The sequence below is a fragment of the Seriola lalandi genome, unplaced genomic scaffold (assembly GCF_002814215.2).
Source record: "Seriola lalandi dorsalis isolate HSWRI2012SDOR001 ecotype SW California unplaced genomic scaffold, Sedor1 jcf7180002054663, whole genome shotgun sequence".
NCBI lineage: Eukaryota > Metazoa > Chordata > Actinopteri > Carangiformes > Carangidae > Seriola > Seriola lalandi.
This window is the reverse complement of record NW_019525216.1, coordinates 601152-622417: the sequence shown is the minus strand read 5'-3', so window position 1 is coordinate 622417 and position 21266 is coordinate 601152. Positions and strand designations below refer to the sequence as shown.

General features: G+C 38.9%; 1 protein-coding gene across 1 annotated transcript; it reads left to right on the top strand.

Moving 5' to 3' along the window:
- Positions 1–1576: 1576 nt before the first annotated feature.
- Positions 1577–20124, top strand: sec24d (SEC24 homolog D, COPII coat complex component). Its single transcript, XM_023421064.2, has 23 exons — positions 1577–1702; positions 2799–3005; positions 3796–3898; positions 4440–4576; positions 4819–5229; positions 5758–5879; positions 6300–6411; positions 6786–6913; positions 8495–8633; positions 8813–8928; positions 9884–10008; positions 11615–11806; positions 12241–12334; positions 13218–13334; positions 13602–13772; positions 14435–14531; positions 14639–14784; positions 14904–15042; positions 15631–15749; positions 15923–16102; positions 16455–16646; positions 17309–17398; positions 18032–20124. The coding sequence occupies exons 2-23, from the start codon at positions 2855–2857 to the stop codon at positions 18170–18172; spliced, it is 3222 nt and encodes a 1073-aa protein (XP_023276832.1). The 5' UTR covers positions 1577–1702; positions 2799–2854; the 3' UTR covers positions 18173–20124.
- The last annotated feature ends 1142 nt before the right edge of the window (positions 20125–21266 follow it).

Genomic DNA, 21266 nt, shown 5'->3' with positions numbered 1-21266 from the left:
CCTCCACCGAACCGCTGTATAATCCCCATCATCTGAGCGCTCCCTGAGTCCAGCCCGCTTTGGAAACGTCACGGCGCACAGGCCCGCCTGCAGGCGTTGCACGCAACTGGTGGTTTGTCCTGGAGAGCTCTTAAACTTGTACGCTGCACGCCGCCAAACACCCCCGGGTATAGCATCCTAATAAACTTGGCCAATAAAAGCCACAGAAGCCTAGATAAATACTACAAATGACAAAAATAGTATCACAAATGTAATATAGACTTTCCCAGCAACATTAGATTGTGTATTCTTGCACAGGTAAAAGTGTGATAATTTAAACACTATTGCAGCAGAAAGGCATGGTACACCCATCTCATCCTATCTATAAATCTGTCTGATTTGGCTTTAGTGTTTGTTGTGTTTTTTCACCAGTGAGATTACTTCAAAATTATGGATATAGCCAATTTTTTTTAGAAACTGAGGGCTAAAGTCAAAGGTGTCAACGTGATTTTGACTTTTTTTTTCAAAACATTGACAGGAACATCTCTGTCACTCTCTCTTTTCCACTGCCAAGGCATTCTGTGAAATTATTAAAATAAAATAATGTTCTCTTTGATTGATTTGTTACAACCCACACCACCCCTGTCAGCCATTGTTTTAGTTGTATTAGCATAGTGGTTTGGAATTACCAGGGGAAAATGCATCATATTTAGCCTGAGGAACTATTTACTCTATACATTTACCTGCAATATTAAAAGTTCTAAACAAAATATATCTAGATTTGATCAAAAAATGTACTTTCTACCTCAAAATCATTTTTTTCTCTATAGAATCTGTATGTGCATGTTTCCACCCTTGAAAACCAAGGGAGGCAGTGGGTAAACACTGAAATAATCATATGACTCCTATGTTATCCCTGTTTGCTGGAATTGTTGGTATTACAACTATCCCATGTTACAACCATACCTAGTCTCCTCTTTCATAAAGATGTTGGAAAAATCACACAAACATTGATTAATGTGTTTTTGGGACTATATCTCAGTAGTATCAGCATCCCTATTTATATTATATAGCCTACATTATATAGGTTTTGTAGCCCTATAACTTCAACCATCCATTGCCTAATCAATGCATTTAAGGAAATCTTTAATCATTTTATTCTGATGTCCTTATCCATATTAAATCTAGTCTCTCTTGGATGTGTTTCTGTGTTAACAGAGAGTGAAGGCGGTTCAGTATCTAGGTAATGATGAAACGCATGTCCACATCCCCTATGCTGACGTGTATGCGGGTTCCCTCTGTTTCACGCATGCGTACTGGGTCAGACACGACTTAAACTCTGGTAAAGTTAACTAAAACCACATCGACCAAAACCAGGAATTCAGACAATGACTCTTCAAAATATTAGCATACTGTAACGTTTTTGACCACATTCTTTGGCTTATGAAACGTTAAGAAATATTTTCTGAAGGTGTGAAAGGATACATTTTAGAAACGGGTGTTATTTTTGCTTCGTTGAATATCGTCTATGAAATTTTATTCGCCATTACGGATTTTATTTTGAAATATACAACCGGAAACTCCGTATGTTTGTCTTCTATTCGACAATCGAGCTTTTCGTCGCGTAACCAACATAGCGACCGGTGCTTTGGTGGAGTTTGACGTGGCACTCTGCTTTCACTGAGGGAAATAGACAGAGGAGAGGAATCTACCCAATATTCAGGTAAATACCACCACGACAGTATATACACATATAGACCATACAAACGTGTAACTCTTACCTCAGATAACCTTGTATTTCAAAGCATTTATGTTTGAAATGAATGCGATTCTGGTGCAAAGGAAAACTTTGTAGTAATTTCCGCGTAGCTAGCAAGATGTTCTCTATCAATGTTTGAGCTAATCAACACTGAACCCTGTGCTGTCATGTCACTGAGCGCTTTCGATAAGGTACTAAGCTACATGTCATAGGTTAAATATTGTACTACAAAGATGTGTACTACATTTAGCTGGATGTGAAATGGAGAAATGCAGGGATGCTCAGACTTTTAGCCTTCATAATGGTCTTTGACGTGGCAATCCTCAGAAGTGGCAGATACGGTTAACTATTGAACTGAACTATTAACCACTGTATCTTATCTCTCTTTATGCATTTTTGTCGGGGTAAAACGTGTTAAATTGACTTATCATGTAGTAATAATGGGCTTTCATTGAGTTGTCAGTACGCAGCTGTTAATTTTGTTGACCCTGCTGTGCCGAAGTTCATCAACATGTCATAAAAGATTTGACTCATTGAAAAAAAGTCTACAGGCCCATAACTTTTATAAGTCGTTATGTATAGTCATTATTGTGTCCTATATGACAACATAATCTATAGTCATAGTCATAATCTGACAGTCTGGGCTAAAACTTAGCCAAGTGCAAACTTACAGTTGGCTACAAATATTTTTTAAATGGCTGACAGCAAAACAGAAACAACTAATATTGAAGATAATACCAAAGACAGGCCTGCCTTATCTCTAAATAAGGAACGTCAAAGGTCCATGTAACAGGAGTGTTGATGATTGCATGAGGTCAAACATCAGTTGTTGTTGGTGTGGCCTGTAAACATACAAGATTTATTAAAGTCATACATTTATGAGTAACATCAATAGGAGTACCTGATGCAAACTACCTAAGAATGGTTTCTATATGGTTTGTGAAAATCTTACAGTATAATACCAACAGTTAATAATAAGATCCTTATTTAATTTTTCTATTTATCAAAATTGAGCAGAAACATTAAAGTTCCTGATTCATGCTTCTTTTCAACTTCACAGGTTGTCAAAACTCATTTGTCTTGGCATGAGAAGAAAGTGACAGTCATTCCATCAAAATGAGTCAACAGGGTTATGTTGCAGCACCCCCATACTCCCAGGCCCAACCAGGGATGGGGGGCTACCAAGGTGGATTTGGGAGTGGTCCTGCGCAGCCCCTCTATGGGCACTATGGGGGGCAACCTCAGACATTCACAGCTCCACCAACAGGTAAAGTACTTTCGCTCTTGTATTTGGATCGTTTCCTAAATAACATGGTTGTTTGGCTTTCATTGAACAAGCCTGATCTTGCCACCGGACGTTGTGCATTTCAGCTCATTCATTCTTGAATGACATCAATTGTAGCAAGTGATGCTCTTTCAGCAATAGGAGCTCACAATTCCCTAGCTCTCTGAGATGAAATTTGCTGTTTTTTGGTGGACATGAATGTTTTCAAATATCAGGTCTCAAATGCATGTTTTTCAGAATATATGTAATAGCTCATAACATGTCTTAGTTTGCAGCTGAAGGTGTTTTGTATTGTATTGTTCATTATGTTTTATGTGTAAGTGAGTACATTTGTTCATCTGGCCTTTAAATGATTCATCTGCCATACCACTGAGATAGCATGCATGTTAAGTACCTGTAGCAGGGGCAAGGGCACAGTAAATTTATTGACTTAATTTTAAATGTCACTGAACACTGGCACAAGCTCTATATGCAGTGCAAACACATTTTTGAAGTCCATAAAAGTAGCTGGACAGCACTGGAACCAGGTTTCTTTTTGGATCAACCATTTCAGGCAAATTGCATCCTAAGATTTGTGTAGCATACATTTAAAACAGAGGCCTTAGTCTGCACATGTCCATATTGATTCAACTCAGTTGAGCAAATTCTGACCTTCTAAAGAACCCTGAGCTCACTTACATTCTTACAGAAAAAGGTTTGGATCTAGAATGGATTTCCCTCAGACATAGTGAAGACTGTACACTGTACACATGGTGTCATTTACTCACTGCAGGTATGATGAAATCACCAGTTTCCTCTGCCGCTGGTTTGCCTCCACCTCCAGTGTCCAGTCAGTACAATCCAAATGTCCAGCAAAATGGCGCTCATCCACAAAGGTAACAATTTTCACCAAATAGCAGCTGCTTGGAACAGCTACTCTTCTCTGAAATCAACACAAATACAGTAGTTTATGAATGTGTAAAGGAAGTATTGCAGATCATAGTTACTTTCATAAAGAAAACAGTAGATACATTTATTGATGATGTACTACGACAGGCCATTAAATTGTGTTTTATCTTTTTTACTGCAAGAAATTGTCTGAACTCATTTCAAAACAGCAAGGATTAGAGAGTCTACTAAAACTTTGCAATGTTAGCAAAATGTTAAAAGCATCTTCAAGCATAAAGTAGTTTGTCAATATGAGGCAACACTATACCTGCTGTATACTACTAACTGTTCTTATACTTCAAGAAACGTTTAATTGAGGGCAACTGGACTTGGTTTTAGATACTTAAAGACGTTTCATCTCTCATCTGATTCAGAACTGAGTCAAGTATCTAAAATCGAGTCTAGTTGCCCTCTGTTTGGTTGTTCTTGGATAAGCATGACATAGATGAGTGAGAATGTTTACAGACATCTTGTTCTTATACTTGTCAGGTACCCTGCTCCACCAGCTGCATCTGCTGCGTATGGACAACCTCCACAGTCCCCATACAACAGTATGGCCTCACCTGGCCCGCCTGCAGCACAACAGCTTACCACTCAGATGAGTGCTATGAACTTGGGCGGCTATGGTAAGTTTCCTTATTACAAATTTACACTTAGTGCTGATCCTACAGCAGGGTGTGGCATACATAAAAACAAACCTGCATTCACTGTTTGGTGAAATATTGCTGGCTTTTCATGTTATCTGTCAATGGCTACATAACTGGCACGTCAGGGTCTAAATGATAGTCTTTCCTGTGATTGGACAGAACAGAAGAACCAGACTATCATAAATCATTAATGTATTGTGGCAACTTTCTTCCTTGTGTAGCCCCAGGGCCCATGCAGAGCCCTCCTCTTCCAACAAGCTCTGTAGCCCAGCAGCCTTTCCAGGCGCCTCCTCCTCCAGCAATGGGCCAGCCACAGATGCCTCCGGGCCCACAGTCACCCCACATGCCCCAACAAATGTCCCCTCTGATGTCTCCACCACAGTCACCTTCAGCAAGCATGCCAATGGCAGGTCCACCACTGGCAGGTCCACAGATGACAGGGCCACAGATGACAGGGCCACAGATGACAGGCCCACAGATGACAGGCCCACAGATGACAGGCCCACAGATGGGAGGCCCACCGATGGCAGGCATGGGTAGACCCTTCCCTGGGCCGCCTCCTCTAGGCCCTGGAGGTTTCCAGCAGCCTGGTCCTGGAGCTGTTGGTCCACCAGGATACCCACAGCAAGCCGGTAATTCTGACTCTGTAAACAAAAACACTGACTTATACCAGGAAACAGAAGTATCCCTAAAGGGATATTGCCGCTTTTTTGACAGTCGCATTGTATTAGTTACTTACGTACTGGTAGAGCTGTTGATACATGGTCATTAGCACAGTGTAATGGATTCTGTGTGCGAGGAATATCCTGCTTGACAGACAGAACAATATCAAACAGAGGCAGTTAACTAACCATTTTAAACTACAGCACAGGGGTAAAAAAATTAAGTATTTACAATAGAAAATTTAATCTTCTCATGTAGTGTGTCTTTGATGCTTAATTCTTTTTTTAGGTTGCTCTGTGTCGTAACTGTTTTGTTTGATGAATATTTTTATAATACACAAAGGACAAGAAAGGAGAATACATTTTTGTACTTTTTAGAAACATTAAAACAATATGTTCTCATTGCTGGTTTTGAAGCAATCAGAACACGGTCCTACATTTTACACTGCAGCCAATAAATATCCTCTAATTACCAGTATGTCCCTTTTTAATGTACAGGTCAGTTTGGGGGACCCATAGCTGGGCCCCAGCCAGGCATGCCAGGGGCCTTCCCCGGAGCACCAGCTGCAATGGCTGGCCCTCCACAGAAGAAACTGGACCCCGATTCTATCCCAAGCACAGTGAGTTGACAACTAATCCTCCTGGGACCGAATACCTTCACATACCAACATACCATATATGTCATACTGCATTTTCTGAACCAGCAGCTTATTATTTCCTCAAAATGTGTCTGACAAAGGCATGTACTGTACATCTTCCCTTTTGTTAACATTACAGAGTATTTTCAGTGACTTTATTAATTATATTTTGGGTAATGTAAAAAATATGAAGCAAAAGATCTATGGTTGGTGATTTTATTTTGTCTTCTCATTAAGGCATATGACCAAGAAAATATTTATTATTATATTTATTTGTTATGTAGTTATGCTGTCTTTATTAATGAAATTATATATATATAAAAATAAAAAAAAGAAGGTATTTACCCAACAATTCTAAATAATTGTCAGATTGTACTGTAATGTATAATTTGTCTGCTTTAGACCCAAGTCATTGAGGATGACCAAGTACAACGAGGAGGACAGGTCTTCAGCACAAACATCAGGGGACAGGTTCCACCTCTGGTCACCACAGACTTCACAGCACAGGACCAAGGTAAACCAAAATAACACTGTAATCCTCTTTTAGAGCACTGCATATTTGTAGTAGATGTTAATCTGTAAGAACTGTAGGTGAAAATCCATTCATTTCCATAAAGAATTTCTACATGTCTATAAAGCCTGTGTATTTGTTGAAGTTGAGAACCTAAAATTCAGTAGTTTTTATGTTGTTTGTAGTGTATACTTTGTAAATATAGTATTTGGTCAAAAGGTAGTTATTTCCTTGAGGATTATTAATCTAAACTATTTATGATCATGATAAATTAAACATGCAGAATTACAGTCCACACTGCTTTTTCAGAGAGGAGGAATACAAATGTGCTCTGTCATAACATCAAGGTCATTGACTCTTCTTTTTGCTTATTCCAGGCAATGCCAGTCCCAGGTTTATACGATGCACCACCTACTCCCTACCCTGCACTGCCGATTTGGCCAAACAGTGCCAAGTGCCCCTGGCTTCCATCATTAAGCCCTTTGCAAGTTTGCCAAAGAATGAGGTAAGTCATGGTTTCACATGTGACTTAAAGGCAGTTTCCCCATCTAAAATCAAATGCTCAATTACATCAACAATACATAATCACGTGCTAAGATCAGCAAAAAAAAGAGAGAAAGACTGTTCTGGCTTCTAGCAGCTTAGCGGTAAAAAAACTCCAACTTTTGCATGGAATAAAATGCTAATATATGCATTTATATATATGTTTAAAAGAAAAATCATACAATACCAACAATCATCCTGGGTACCTGATTTCTATATATGGGAAACACTGCATGTAGAACCATGTGGCATTTCTGTCCCCAGAGTGTGTTGTTTTTTGGAAATTTTCTACACTGTCATCCCACAATGACTTATGAAACTTACTAGAACACTTATGGTGGAGTGTTTTTTATGCAGTCTGAACTGTATGACATTGTTCCAATAGGATTTTGGAGAATTGCTGCATTGTACAAAGTAGTTGTTAAGGCAGCTGTTGGGAAGCTCGAGATACATAGTCTAGTTTTGTCTTAAGATTTCCTACTGTGGCACTTAACCTGTAACTAGAGATTTTTCGCATTTGCTTTCTATTTTAAAAATACTCATAAAAAAGACACGGCATTTTAGCACTCTACAGTATAAGAATAGGCAAACACAGAATTGTAGTTCTGCTGTGATATATTTCTAGTACTAAAAGTTAATTTGTCCTGTGAATGACCTCCTTTTGGATCATGTGTGGTCCAAGAATCCTGTCTTAGATATTTCCCCCCTCCACTTGCCTTGTCCCAGGCACCAATTGGCCTTTTTAGGCAATGTTAGCTTTCTCTCATCTGGCTTTAGGCTAATTAGCTAGATGTCAGATCTGCAGGGACCACTAAGGAAGAAAGGAGGTTTATATAAAGGCAATCAAACATAAATTTACTATACTCTCAGATTTGATTCCATTCAGTGCAGCATGGAGCATATTCTCACCAGAAATATATGAAAATAGTAAAACTAAATCAATGCTCTGAGTTTATACATAACTCATGCTGTTGTGCTTGGATGTTGAATTTATTGTTTTATCATCCAACAGCTTTTGTTCGCTGCACTGGGTAAACAGCCCTAAGATACTGTAAACACGTTACCTCTCCACCTTTAAGTCCTCCGTCTAATAATAAACCTACTTGTAGCCTTGTTGAGTTCATTTGAAGCAAACATTTTCAATTCATATTATGTCAGGGCATAGAGGGAGCTTTTTAAATAATTAGTGTTACGCTGGTGTACAGCACTCAGTGCTGTGGTATATATTAAACAGCTTCACTGATGCTACAGACAGAGCAGAGTTTACAAAGATATACAGTATATGCAAGAGTATGGTCCAAGTATGGTAAATGTTGCATCGCTGAAAACATGGGAAACATCACAGTGAATGTAGACACTTGAAGCAAAGAGAAATAACCCATGACCCATACATTGTATATTAGATGTGCTTTTCAGTAGACACTTAAGAATTTTGTTTAGTTAACAATTTCCTTTAAAGGAACTGTATTTTTTTTTATAAAAGGGCCTGAATTAGTTTGGGAACAGTTTATTAAAAAAGTCTTTTGTGTCTGTCTCTGTGTAGACTCCTTTGTATGTTGTGAACCATGGTGAGACAGGCCCCATCCGCTGCAATCGATGCAAGGCCTACATGTGTCCTTACATGCAGTTTATTGATGGTGGTCGTCGCTACCAGTGTGGTTTCTGCAACTGTGTCAACGAAGGTACAGTACTATGCAAAAAATACTGCAAAAAACATTTTAAGCAGCCAGAAAAGGAAACATCAACTTTTGAAATAAGAATACGGAAGTTATTTAATTTAAATAACAAGAAAACAGGCAAACAACTCTGAATATGTTGTGCACAGTTATTCATTCACTTTAATGTCTTTGTTTTACCCCAGTGCCAGTCTTCTATTTCCAACATCTTGACCACATGGGCCGGAGGGTGGACTTCTATGAGAGGCCTGAGCTGTCCTTGGGATCCTATGAGTTTGCAGCTACCATGGATTACTGCAAGGTACAGGAAGACAACTCATGATCTGTCGACTGCTATTCAGTACACATTATGCAGAGTGCATTAAGATGATCAATAGACATAAGCACTTAAATTCAGGGATTGTTTGCAAGCATAAAGCAGAGTTTGTGCTCTGATAATGCAAAAGAGTTGTCATTTAAATGGATGGTTCTCACATACTGTACATCTGTCTGAACAGATTTGCATCTACAGGACTGCATTACTGATTTTTCTGAAGGAACTTTTGGACACCACTTTACATTATTCAACACATGTTGATAATATCAAAGCCGATCGCAGGACAGAATGTGTTCAGCTCAGTTCCTAACCCTAACACTAAAAGAAAGGGAAAAAAAACAGTGACGCTAATGAACTGCGTGTCCCCATGGAGGCTGTGTCTGTTGCAAACAACATTAGAGGGTCAGAGTACGTTGGCAAAGCTGAGTCACTCCACTGGCCTACTTTTGCTCTGTTTATTAAGACTTATAAACACCCTCTGCAGGCCAGCCATTAAACAAAAGCCTTCAAGGTGAGTGTCTTGTCATGGCTTGTAACTGTGGAAACAAAACAATGTCTTACAGACAACCCTCTTCTGCACACACTCCATTGCCATTACCTTCCATTCAGGAATTCATACCTGCCACGGTCTCCTCACAGCTTCTCCCAAGTTATAAGCAAGCCCAAATGGAAATATCTCTGGTATTCGAGAGCTAATAACAGAAACTTAAGGTTGAAGGCATGAAGGTGGAGATTACAGAATGCAGGGCTGAAAAGAGGAATAATTTCTTTGCTCATGACTCGTTTATTCCAGAGCTTAAGTTTGCACAGGAAGCATTTTTTCTCATTTCATTTTGAAATAATGTATTTTATGCTGCATGCCTGTCAGGCCATGATACCCTGGATAATATATTTAAAATAGCAGCTGATTCATTACACCTGTTGCCTTTTTATTCCATAGAACAACAAACCTCCGAATCCTCCTGCCTACATCTTTATGATTGACGTGTCCTACAACAACATTAAAAGCGGCCTGGTCAAACTGATATGTGATGAGCTGAAGACTCTGCTGGAGAAGCTGCCCAGGTACACAGGATAACTCCGAAAACCACACACATTCACTCACACAATAAAGGAGGGAATGTAACACGTTTTATCTGCTAAAATTGGCGTTATATATTTGTGGAGCCCACTAATATATATCCAGGGTGGATTGCATAACTTCCACCGTAACCACTTTTCCACATACACCATATCCTCAACAAATTGTACCATAATCTGTTTGAAGTGCAAACTAAATGCTGCTAATACTCTTTTCATCCTACATATACCTTGCCAAAAATGGACTTCCCTCAAGTCCGAAACATCAAGCCAACTATTTGTTCTCATCAGCTGAATGTTCTTGCATGACGTTTTGCAGATGGTGGGTATCGGTTAAGGAGGGTGCCAAGCTTTCCAAAAACGGAAAATATTATAGTGCAGGCATCCAAAACAAAAACAAAACTATTTGTGGTAACCATTGTTCCGGTAGTGAGTTTTTCTTTGATTCATCATGAAGGAGAGGATGATTTACTCCACCTGGTAACTCCTAAGATAACTTTCTTCTCTCTGCTAATTAGTGCCAGCAACAATATATCCATATTTGTCTGCTGCCATTACATCATCCTTAAAACACGTAGGAGAAGTGTACTCAAGATAAGCCGCCTCTCCAGCTGTGTTTGAATCTTTGCTTTTGTTTTTCCAGGCACTAAATTAAAAGACACTGGACACCCTGCATTTTATACGGTTCATGTAATTCTGCAGTATTTTCCAAATTCACTGAAAATCAAGTTTGAGTCTGGTTTAAGTAAACGCAGATGTAGATCAAGTCTTGCAGTGACATTTTTTTTTTTTTGTTTTTTTTTTTTTATCATCACTGATATTTTTTTAATCACTGTCTGGTATGAGAAAGAACAAAATGAAATCTACTCTGTATCTACTTTTTTTATTTCCAATAATAGCACCTGTGACTAATGTTCATGTAAGAGCCATGGGGTCACAGTTAACCAATGGCATATTTTCTAAGCCACAATAAATGGTACTGAGTATGTCTGCGTGATTTAAAAAGAAAGACCTACAAAGTGCAGTTGGCAGTGTCAGTAAAGAATGCTTTTAAATTACTATGATGTTGAAGGCTTTTGATGTATGTTCAGCGTAGCTACCAGTCCCACACCCAAATCCAGAATGTTCTGGTAAATGTCAGGGAGCCTTTTTGTCTTTATTTCTTCAAATAGCACTTATCTATTAAAGCCAAAAGACATTTTTCAAACAGTGTAAATCCAGAGGCATAGTATAGATAAGATATAGTAAGCTGCAATAGTGAGAGAAACAGAGGAAAAAATGAAAATATCAGGCATGACTCAAAGGTAAATGGGCTTTCTTTAACAACTAAAAATTACTTGGATTTTGTAGCCCTTTCTCTCTCTCACACACACACACAAAAAAATAGGGAAGTTATTATGGTTGTTAAAAAAAAAAAAATGTAGCAGACAGGCAGTGGGATCTCAGCAGTGAATGTGGTACAAACACAGCTTTGACATATTGGACAACATTGAGTCTACACACCGCACACACGCAGCCATTGTAAATAACATTTCAACTGACTTAGTAGAAACATCCTGTTCACAGATGCTTGTTGTCTCTCCCTTACCAGAGAGGAAGGTGTGGAGAGCTCGGTGATTAAGGTCGGCTTTGTCACCTACAACAAGATCCTCCACTTCTACAATGTGAAGAGTGCTTTGGCCCAGCCCCAGATGATGGTGGTTTCAGATACGGCTGAGATGTTTGTCCCGCTGCTTGACGGCTTCCTCGTCAACTACCATGACTCAAGGGCTGTGATCTACAAGTAAGATGCAGCTCATTATTAGTTAGTGGAAGAACTGTTTATCTTGGATGCTCCATCATGTAGGGAAAGAGAGAATTAGGCATGTTGTCCCCAGGAGTTCTCTGGAGTTTAATCCAGTTTATTTTTATATCCCTTAATGGGATACTGTTTCATTTGACATTGAGATTAACATGGCTTCAGTCTAATATTTTAAAGGGGAATCTTTTAGAAGTAAAAACTAATGCATGAGAAAGACAAAATACTGAATCAATATTGAAGTCTTTACTTGAATACTGTACATTTCAATCAGACATTGTCATGTGAAGGCCGTCAAAAAGGCAGTGAGGACAATGTCACATATCTCTGGTACAGCTAAATACAGTGATGAATCTTCTGCTGCTAAAGTGATTGTTAGAGACCCTGAGCAGACCATAATCCTGTCCCTTTCTCTGCAGCCTCCTGGACCAGATCCCTGACATGTTTGCAGACACCAACGAGAGTGAAACGGTCTTTGCCCCTGTCATCCAGGCCGGCGTGGAGGCATTTAAGGTTAGCCACAGGGTGACATCTGTCAACATGAAGTGGAAGATTAGGGGCCTACAGCAACCCCATGGGTTGGCTGCTATAGGTTTAGATTTAGAGTAATGTCTGTGTCTATAAAGATCAAATATCCTTAACTCAGTGGGAGGCTTCATATTTGACAAGCCACATTTGATTAGCAGCAGTGTTTCTAAAATCTAACATCCTGGTTTCTTTTAATCTTTTATCATTTTTATCGCTTTGGTTCCCAATAAAATGTAGAAAGTCCAAAACAGATAAAATTGTGTTTTTCTAAAAAGGTCAACCGATTTAAATCTAAACAAAAGAAGAATTGCGCCGCTACCCACAAGGTTGTTTCAAGTTTGTCAAAATATTTCAGATGCATTGCTAATGCCAAATTTGGCATTGACATCTGAACTCATTCAAGCTGTCAACTCAGTGAAGCAATAAGTTTCTTTTTCCTGATATTTTTGTGTTTACTTTAAAGTCCAATAAACTTTCACAGTGATATGAGGTCAGTGTTTTGGCACACAGTGAAGGAAAAGTTCACACACTGGTTTTAATTGGAAGCAGTTGTAATATTACACAATAGCAAATAGTCAGTGAATGTTTTATTTTTTTAGGCCTGTTGGTGTTTATATTTTATTGCTTACATCTTTATCTTTTCTTTATCAGTTTATTTGGCAACACGGGAGAGCTCTGTAAATACAGATTATTATTATTAGAATAATTTGATCCTTTGCATGATTTGAATGTTTGCACCTCCTGACCTAATGATTTCACTGTAATGCCACAAAGAAGACGTCAGGAAGGAACCCACCACACACCTTGGTCTGACCTTCTTTTTGAGATCTTTCATCATTTCTCTGTTTCATTGTTCTGTCATCTCCAGGCAGCAGAGTGTAGTGGAAAACTCTTCATTTTCCATTCCTCCATGCCCACCGCTGAGGCTCCTGGCAAACTGAAAAACAGGGATGACAAAAAGCTGGTCAACACTGAGAAAGAGAAAGTGAGTAGCTTTTTGTGTTGAGTGAGTTCTAGCAGTTGTAGATTGAGTAAACACAGGGGGTAGGCCTGGACAAGATCTCCTTTTAAATAGCATCTAAAATGCATTTTTTTTTTTTCTGTGAGGAGGGTTTGTATTAAATTGAAACTGAACTCATCTGCATGCGTGTGGTCGGATGTGGTGGATACTATCTTTAAGTTTTTTTTTTTTTTAATTTTGAGAACGCTAGGACACGGGAATGCTAACTTCAAATTCTCTGTTTTTCCATAGACCCTGTTCCAGCCTCAGAAAGGAGTGTATGAGCAACTGTCAAAGGACTGTGTGGCACAGGGCTGCTGTGTGGATCTCTTCCTCTTCCCTAGCCAGTACGTTGACATGGCAACCATGGCTGATGTGCCCTCGCACACTGGAGGCTCTGTCTACAAGTACAACAACTTCCAGGTACAACATTTGGCAGGCATACGTGTTTAGTGTAGGCCATTTCAAAATACACACAGTGTGTTGCAAGCAGATGCATTCAAGATAAAATATGGACAACGGGACAAACATGCTTTTTATTTCTTGTAATTAAATTAGAAAGCCATAATTTAACAAATTGGCAAAGTTATGTGCAGCTTAATAAAAGCTAGTTGTTTTCACATAATAATTTTGGCACAGTACCCACAGTCTAATATAGAACTGTCCCGAAGGAATGGTGCAGCAAGCATGGGAAATTGCTCCAAACTGTACAAACACACCACATGCTAAGGCAGTACAATACAGTTTAACACACACACAAACACAGCCTAAACCTACACTGAAATACTTCATAAATAACACTACAATGTAGGTATTAAACATAAAACACTGTGTCACTTGGAGCACCAGAATTTTAACACTTTATAAAAACTAAATAACCTCATTAATGTTCAATTATTTCTCCGACTGACATTTCAGTAAACTCTCTTAGTATTAGATTATATTTTTGGGTTAAGGTACATTTATGAGCCCCAGTCGACATGCTTGTCATTGGCATGAGATCAAATGGTGACAATACCGCCATCTGCTGGTTATAGCTTATGCACATACGATATTTGCTGCTCACTCGAGTGTACTTCTTGCAGGTGGAGACAGATGGGGAACATTTCCTGAGAGACCTAAGGAAAGATGTGCAGAAGAGCATTGGATTTGATGCCATCATGCGTGTTCGTACCAGTACAGGTAAGGAATAGTAGAACATTTTCCATCTGCTGTTTAATTACCCAAGATTACCCCCCTGTGCTATAAGGAGTGACCTCACAGTACTTTACATTTTTGTGTGTCTTCAGGCTTCAGAGCCACAGACTTCTTTGGTGCCATCCATATGAACAACACCACAGATATAGAGATGGCAGCTGTGGATTGTGACAAGGCTGTGACCGTCGAGTTCAAGCATGACGACACGCTCAATGAGGAGTCTGGGGCACTCATGCAGGTATGTGTCTTTTAAAAATGTAAAAAAAATAAAAAAAATCTAAATTGCAATTGTTCTCCGTTTGTCAGGAGTTCAATCCCCAAGGTCTGGTTTTAACTTCTTCTAATCTCTTTTCCCAGTGTGCCTTGCTGTACACCACCATCAATGGCCAGCGACGCCTGCGTATCCACAACCTCAGTCTGAACTGCAGCTCACAGTTGTCAGAGCTGTACAAGAGCTGTGAGACTGACTCACTCATCAACTTCTTTGCCAAAACAGGTGACTGTCCTTTTTACATTTGACTGGACTAAAATTCACTGAGATAGTCCCTCCCACACTTACGGCCTTGTTCTGTCTTCCATTTCAAGTTTGAACTGACAGCCCAGATTGTTACACTATTGCCAAATGCAGAAAAGATGCATTTTTCCTCCCATGGTTTGTGAACAGTCAATCTTATACACTCAGCTCACTTTATTTAGGACTGTAACGTAGTGCAGCCGTAGCCTGCTGATGTACTGCAGTATCATCCTGACCTTTGTTGAATATACCCCATGCATAACTTGATAATCTACTAATTCTGACTGACTTATGAGTAAAAGAAGAATGTGTTGTGGAAATAAGAACCACATGTTTCATATGAAGTGCAGATGACACTGAGCCCCTCTCTAATCTGCACATATCAAACCTTAAGCACAGTTGTATTACTGATCTTCAGTTGCCTTCTCTCACTGATCTTGCTACTCTTCAGCTCCCTTGTGCGCCCATTCTTCCATTGCGTAATTTTCTTTTTTTTTTTTTTTTTTTTTAAATCGTGTTCTTCTCCTCCCCCTCTTCTCTTTTAACTAACCTTTTCTCATGGCCACTCAGCTTACCGTGCCATACTGAACCAGCCTCTAAAGAATGTGAGGGAGATCCTGGTCAATCAGACAGCCCACATGTTGGCCTGCTACAGGAAGAACTGTGCCAGCCCCTCCGCTGCCAGCCAGGTCAGAGCAGGACAGCACCTGCAATGAATTTTGTTGAAGTCAGGCTTTGATTTCAAGATAGACACAATAAATTTGGGATTGTCGATTGATGTGTCTGTAACAAAAGATTTGATAATACATCTATTGTGTTAAGTATCTCTCAGTAACATTTTTCTGCGTGTGTCCATATGAAGCTGATCCTGCCCGATGCCATGAAGGTGTTCCCAGTCTACATGAACAGCCTGATGAAAACCGCTCCCTTGGTGGGCAGCACGGAGCTCTCCACAGACGACAGAGCCCATCAAAGGCTGTCGGTCATGGCCATGGGGGTGGAGGACACACAGCTGCTGCTCTACCCACGCCTCATCCCACTGGTGAGGGTCATTATCACACATAGCGTGCTGTAACTTTTTGAGAAACTCCCCATCTATTCATACTTTCTTTTCTCAGTTATACCGTTGAGATGCATCCACTCAAACATTTGTCTCCTCCTGAATATCCTCTTTAAATCCACAACAGTAAAGTTTGCTCATTATGAGAGATGGATGCATTACAGAGGGATGTTGAATAACAAATTTGAAGTCACAATCAGGATTAATCTCGATTATTTTATATGTTTGGTGTATATAAAGGGAAGGTGTGTATTTAGATTGTGGTAAGTGCTTTGTGATCTCTACCATTTCAGTGGGACTGTTGTAATATAATATATCGATGTTTTTTTCCTAGCACAACATGGACGTTAGCAGTGAGGTTCTGCCTGCTCCAGTGCGCTGCTCAGAGGAGCGTCTTGCAGACTCTGGCATGTTCCTGTTGGAGAACGGCCACTCCATGTTTCTGTGGCTGGGCCAAGCAACCCCACCGGACCTCATCCAGAACATCTTCAACATGCCCTCCCTCGCACACCTGCAAGGACACATGGTCAGAATTCATTTAATACCACTAAGATCTCTACACATTTATAAACCAAACAAAACTATCTGTATTTAGAGATATCAGATGAGACGTTTTCTTACCTCTGTGGTGCCTGGAGGCATTACAGTATGGTGAGAGAATGTTTGGATGTTTAGTTGGGCAATATGCCTCGGAATTACAAGTCCAGTTTTGAGAAAGAGATACTTCATATCTCAGAGAGAGAAAGATTGAATTCATAATAAAATCTCAGTCAGACCATGATTGGATCCAATATGTATCATTTGATACATCCAAAAAGTACAACAGCACCACATGTGCAGCCAGCAAAGTATACTATACTGATTGAGTCGACAATAATTAAACACATGTAAACCTCATAGGATTCAAAGGGAGATATTTATTTTCAAGATAAAACTAACAACAGTTCAACATGTGGTTCTGGTGCATACAGGGAGGAGGAGGCAGACAATCAAGTGCCAGTATTTCAAGGAAAAGTTTTACCTTCACAAAATATGTGTATCTCAACTTTATAAGCTTCAAGCTAACTTGCTTTCCATCCTCAAATTTATACATTGTGATGTACCAATGTTCAAAGCATGTTAAAGTGTCGAACCAGTGCCACTGACCTTCATTTTAGACTTAACTGACCTTCTAATTGTGTTTTTCAGTCTGTGCTGCCAGAGGTGGACAACCCAATGTCAAAGAAGATCCGCTTCATCATCAGTGGCCTGCTTGAAAAGAGGCCGAACTCCATGAAGGTAAAGCCAGTTAAAAAAACACAATTCCCAAATCTAACATTGTTGACAAAAGAGCATTTTTTTTTTTTGCTTAAAATGCAATCAACATGCTCTTTCTCCTCTCATAATTAAATTGCTCAGTACAAGACGTAATCCTATGAGTGAAGAAGTTGAAGCCAACTGTCATAAAGCTTTTAATGACCTCTGCCTCCCCCTAGTGGAGTTAGTATAGATATACAGAAATAGCCCCAGAAATGCAACATGAACCTTTTTAATCGCCATTTTCCACATGAGGCAGCTATGCAAAGCACAATTTGTAGTACTCTGAATGGATGGATAGGCTACATGTCTGTTGGGTGTCTTGCTGAATGGACCCAAGCTTTGCTGTCAACTAACATTTAATAGTTAGAAAGGGTCAAATGAATAGGACAAATAGTTAAGATAGAAAAAAATAATTACCATGCAGTTCAAACCTTTCAATGAAAATAAAGATTGTAATTAGTTTTTACACTAACATGGATTTGAAACATTTTCATATGAAAAATTTGAACCTCATTTAGTTCAAGTATTTAGATGTACAAAAGCTCAGGGTGCATTTGGGACGCTGCTAGTAACTACATTTTAACTGGAACTTTCTTTTCCTGTTCCACTCAGCTCCTAATCATGAGGCAAAGGGACAAACCAGAGATGATGTTCCGTCAGTTCCTAGTGGAGGATAAAGGTCTGCATGGTGGTGCCTCCTACATGGACTTCCTTTGCTACGTTCACCGAGAGATCAGGCAGCTGCTCACTTAACCCCAAATGCTTGTCCTCAATGTTCCCATCCAGACTGGCCTGGGAGAAACACGGCATCTAACCATGCACAAATCTCACTGGGTCCGCTTCAGTAGGTCCTATTTGAATCTTAAGGACGATCCATAGAAAGAAACTTTAAGTGTTTTACAAAGACAGAAGAGGGAACAAGGAACCAGGGAGAACCTTTTGAGATTCAGCCTCCAGCTGCCTTTCCACAGCTGCCTTTCATACATGCCTTTGTCATCTTTTAGTATACACACAGTATGATCTTCAAATAACCACTTGTCACTTGAGGAACATCCAAGTAGATCTGGAGGAATGAAATGGACAACACCATCCAGCATTTCCCGCACAGATACTTTGTGTGATGGACTGTGGAGATGGGAATGACATCAGTGCCTGAGGTTGAAATGCATTTTGGCATAAAGCCCGTCGGCATAAGCAATACAGGATATATCTCCACTGTGTTTGCAGTTGATTGAAGCGCTTTTTCATTTCACTTTGTAGATTTACAGGGTCTGGATAAGACAAGGGGTTATTTGTGGGCCGTACTGTAGATGTTAACTTTTAAACTCAATAAAAACTCACCAGTGTTTATTATTCTCCCTGAAAAGACTAAATATGTAAAGGAGTCTCAGTAATTAATTTTAAAGTTTTAAGCAAAGTCTTAAAGAAATTTTACAATATTCAAATTGCTTACAGAGGTTTCTACATTGTAATCTTAGTATTGCTGTCCTAGTGGAAAATTTATGAAAATAAAAATTTAAGCAGTGTACCCCCAAGTAGCAGGTTATTCATAATTTAGCAGAAACAATGCCAAAATAAATCCCACTCGTTTGCCAGGACTGAAAATTGTTCCCATTATTACAACATGTGTAAATCAAATCATTCAATTCACGCATGGCCTGACCAAAAATCAGATTCTTTAACCATTTATGGCAGAGATTTCATTTTCACAATGTGCAGTGACGCAGGAAACATTCTTGTTTTGGTGAGAATACACCGACATGAATGCAGCTGTTGCTCTACATAGAGTAAGGACCAACTACACTTTTCTATATGAGATGAGTCAGAATTGGTACTAAAAAACGGTTGTTTAAGGGATACTTATTTACATTTGTAATGAGAAAGAGGAATGGACTGCGAATTATGCCGAGAAGCATTAAAGGGAAGAAGTTACTGGGACCAAATATTAAGCTTTTCCCCCCAAACTGTCATGTTAGACATTATGATTTATTCTTGGAGTGATTCATTTTATTATTATTATTATTATTATTAATATTATTATTAGCAAACAACCTGCAACAATGTCTTATTTTATGAAAAACAGTGCCAGCAGACTTTCAGAGCAAACGAACCTCTGTGAGGACTAAAGCTAAGAAAAAAAAAAAAAAAAGAAAAAATCTGGCTCACTGTTTAACCACCCAAATTCACTCAAATCTTGTTACATTAATAACTATAATCTGCAAAGTTGTCTTTCATTATAATATGTAACATTTCAGTTATGAGATTCAGTACAGCATTATACTGTATTGCCTTGCTTGTTTTTATAGAGGAAAACGCTTCTGTGTAATTCATGTTCATTTGATAAATATTGTACGATCTTGTGTGTGTGGCCCATGAAGTCTTTTTGTACATGAAATGCGCAGCTTGTGTTTTCAAAATATTCCTATCTGCCTTAAGTTGACATAATAGTTGTGAAAAAATATGTTAAAATGTATATGTCCTCGAGGTCTATGGCTGATTTCAAATTTATTTGGTTTGTATGCAAACTTATCTCAGGTAATTTGAGTACCTTACTATTTTGAAGTTGGAAGCAGTGATTTGGATTGAACTGGAAAGATGGATGGTTGTTGTGTTGAAGAATGGTGGATATTCATGGGCTGGGTGTGCCATGTACATTTATTCCAAACCCTAAACAAACCTTTGTCTAATTAAACCCTTGACTCAAATGATTGCTTCTGACTTTTTTAAAAACTTTTATCTGACAGCTACAGGACATTTATCACCTGTGTTAAATAATAAGTCATATGAATGTTTTTTCTGACATCAACACAGACATAACCTTTGATCTCTCTATAAGAAAATATATTCAACTTAAAATCCACATTGATGCAATTATACATCAGCAAGCCACAAACTGCTGATTGGTGGTCATACTCCCATTGGTGAGAAATCTATTGCACAAGATACTACTTTGGATGACTGATCTACAGTTACACTAAAAGCCAAATTATTCAAGCACATGAAGCCCGTCCTGAATGAACAACAATAAAATTATTTTTTGCATAGGCACTTTCCTTTTTTAATGAGTTCATAAACGGCAAACGTGCACAAAATTAGATCACAACCTCTGTGGATGTAGAATTAAATTTCTTTTTTTGTTCTTTCGAGTCCAGATGGCAAGAAGCATGTTTGTGTTCTGTGTGTTTTATCCTCTTGTAACCACAAGGGGGAGCCAGACAACTGTTCTTATACTTTTTGATTCACAACATGCTCTGCCTTTGCTGGATAAGAAATGATTTTGGACTTGGATGAACACAAGTCGATCAATAATAAAAAAAAATTCTAGTATATAGTGGGTCTGTCTGAACAACCATTTAGACAAATCTCATTATGAATTACATTTCAAACTAATTTAACATGCACCATTATCAGAAATGTACAGCAAAGGAAAAAAGAGCAGCTGGGTAATAGTAGTATTGTCATATCTAAAGTAACAGATTCACACTTCAATACGCCTATTCATATTGAAACATTCAGTTCGCATTGTGAAGTTTTTCGACGTCAATAGCAAAGTTTGTTCGCTGAAAATCAATACTGTCACCATCACAGTACGACAAAACATTCTCCCTCTAAGGTCACACAAATTTGGAAGTTTTTGTGGTGCACATTTTATTTTCTCATCCGTATAATAGCTCACTAACTTTGAAGCTTTGGATAGTATTTACAGAAAAATGTAAAAATGCCTTATTATTTTCAGAAAGTAGCAGGTCTCTGCGTCCGGGGAGGGGGGGCGTGGCGGGGGGGGCTTTGAAATGCGAGTAATGTCATAGGGATTTGTTTTCCCAATTAATGCAGTTACTTTTTCATA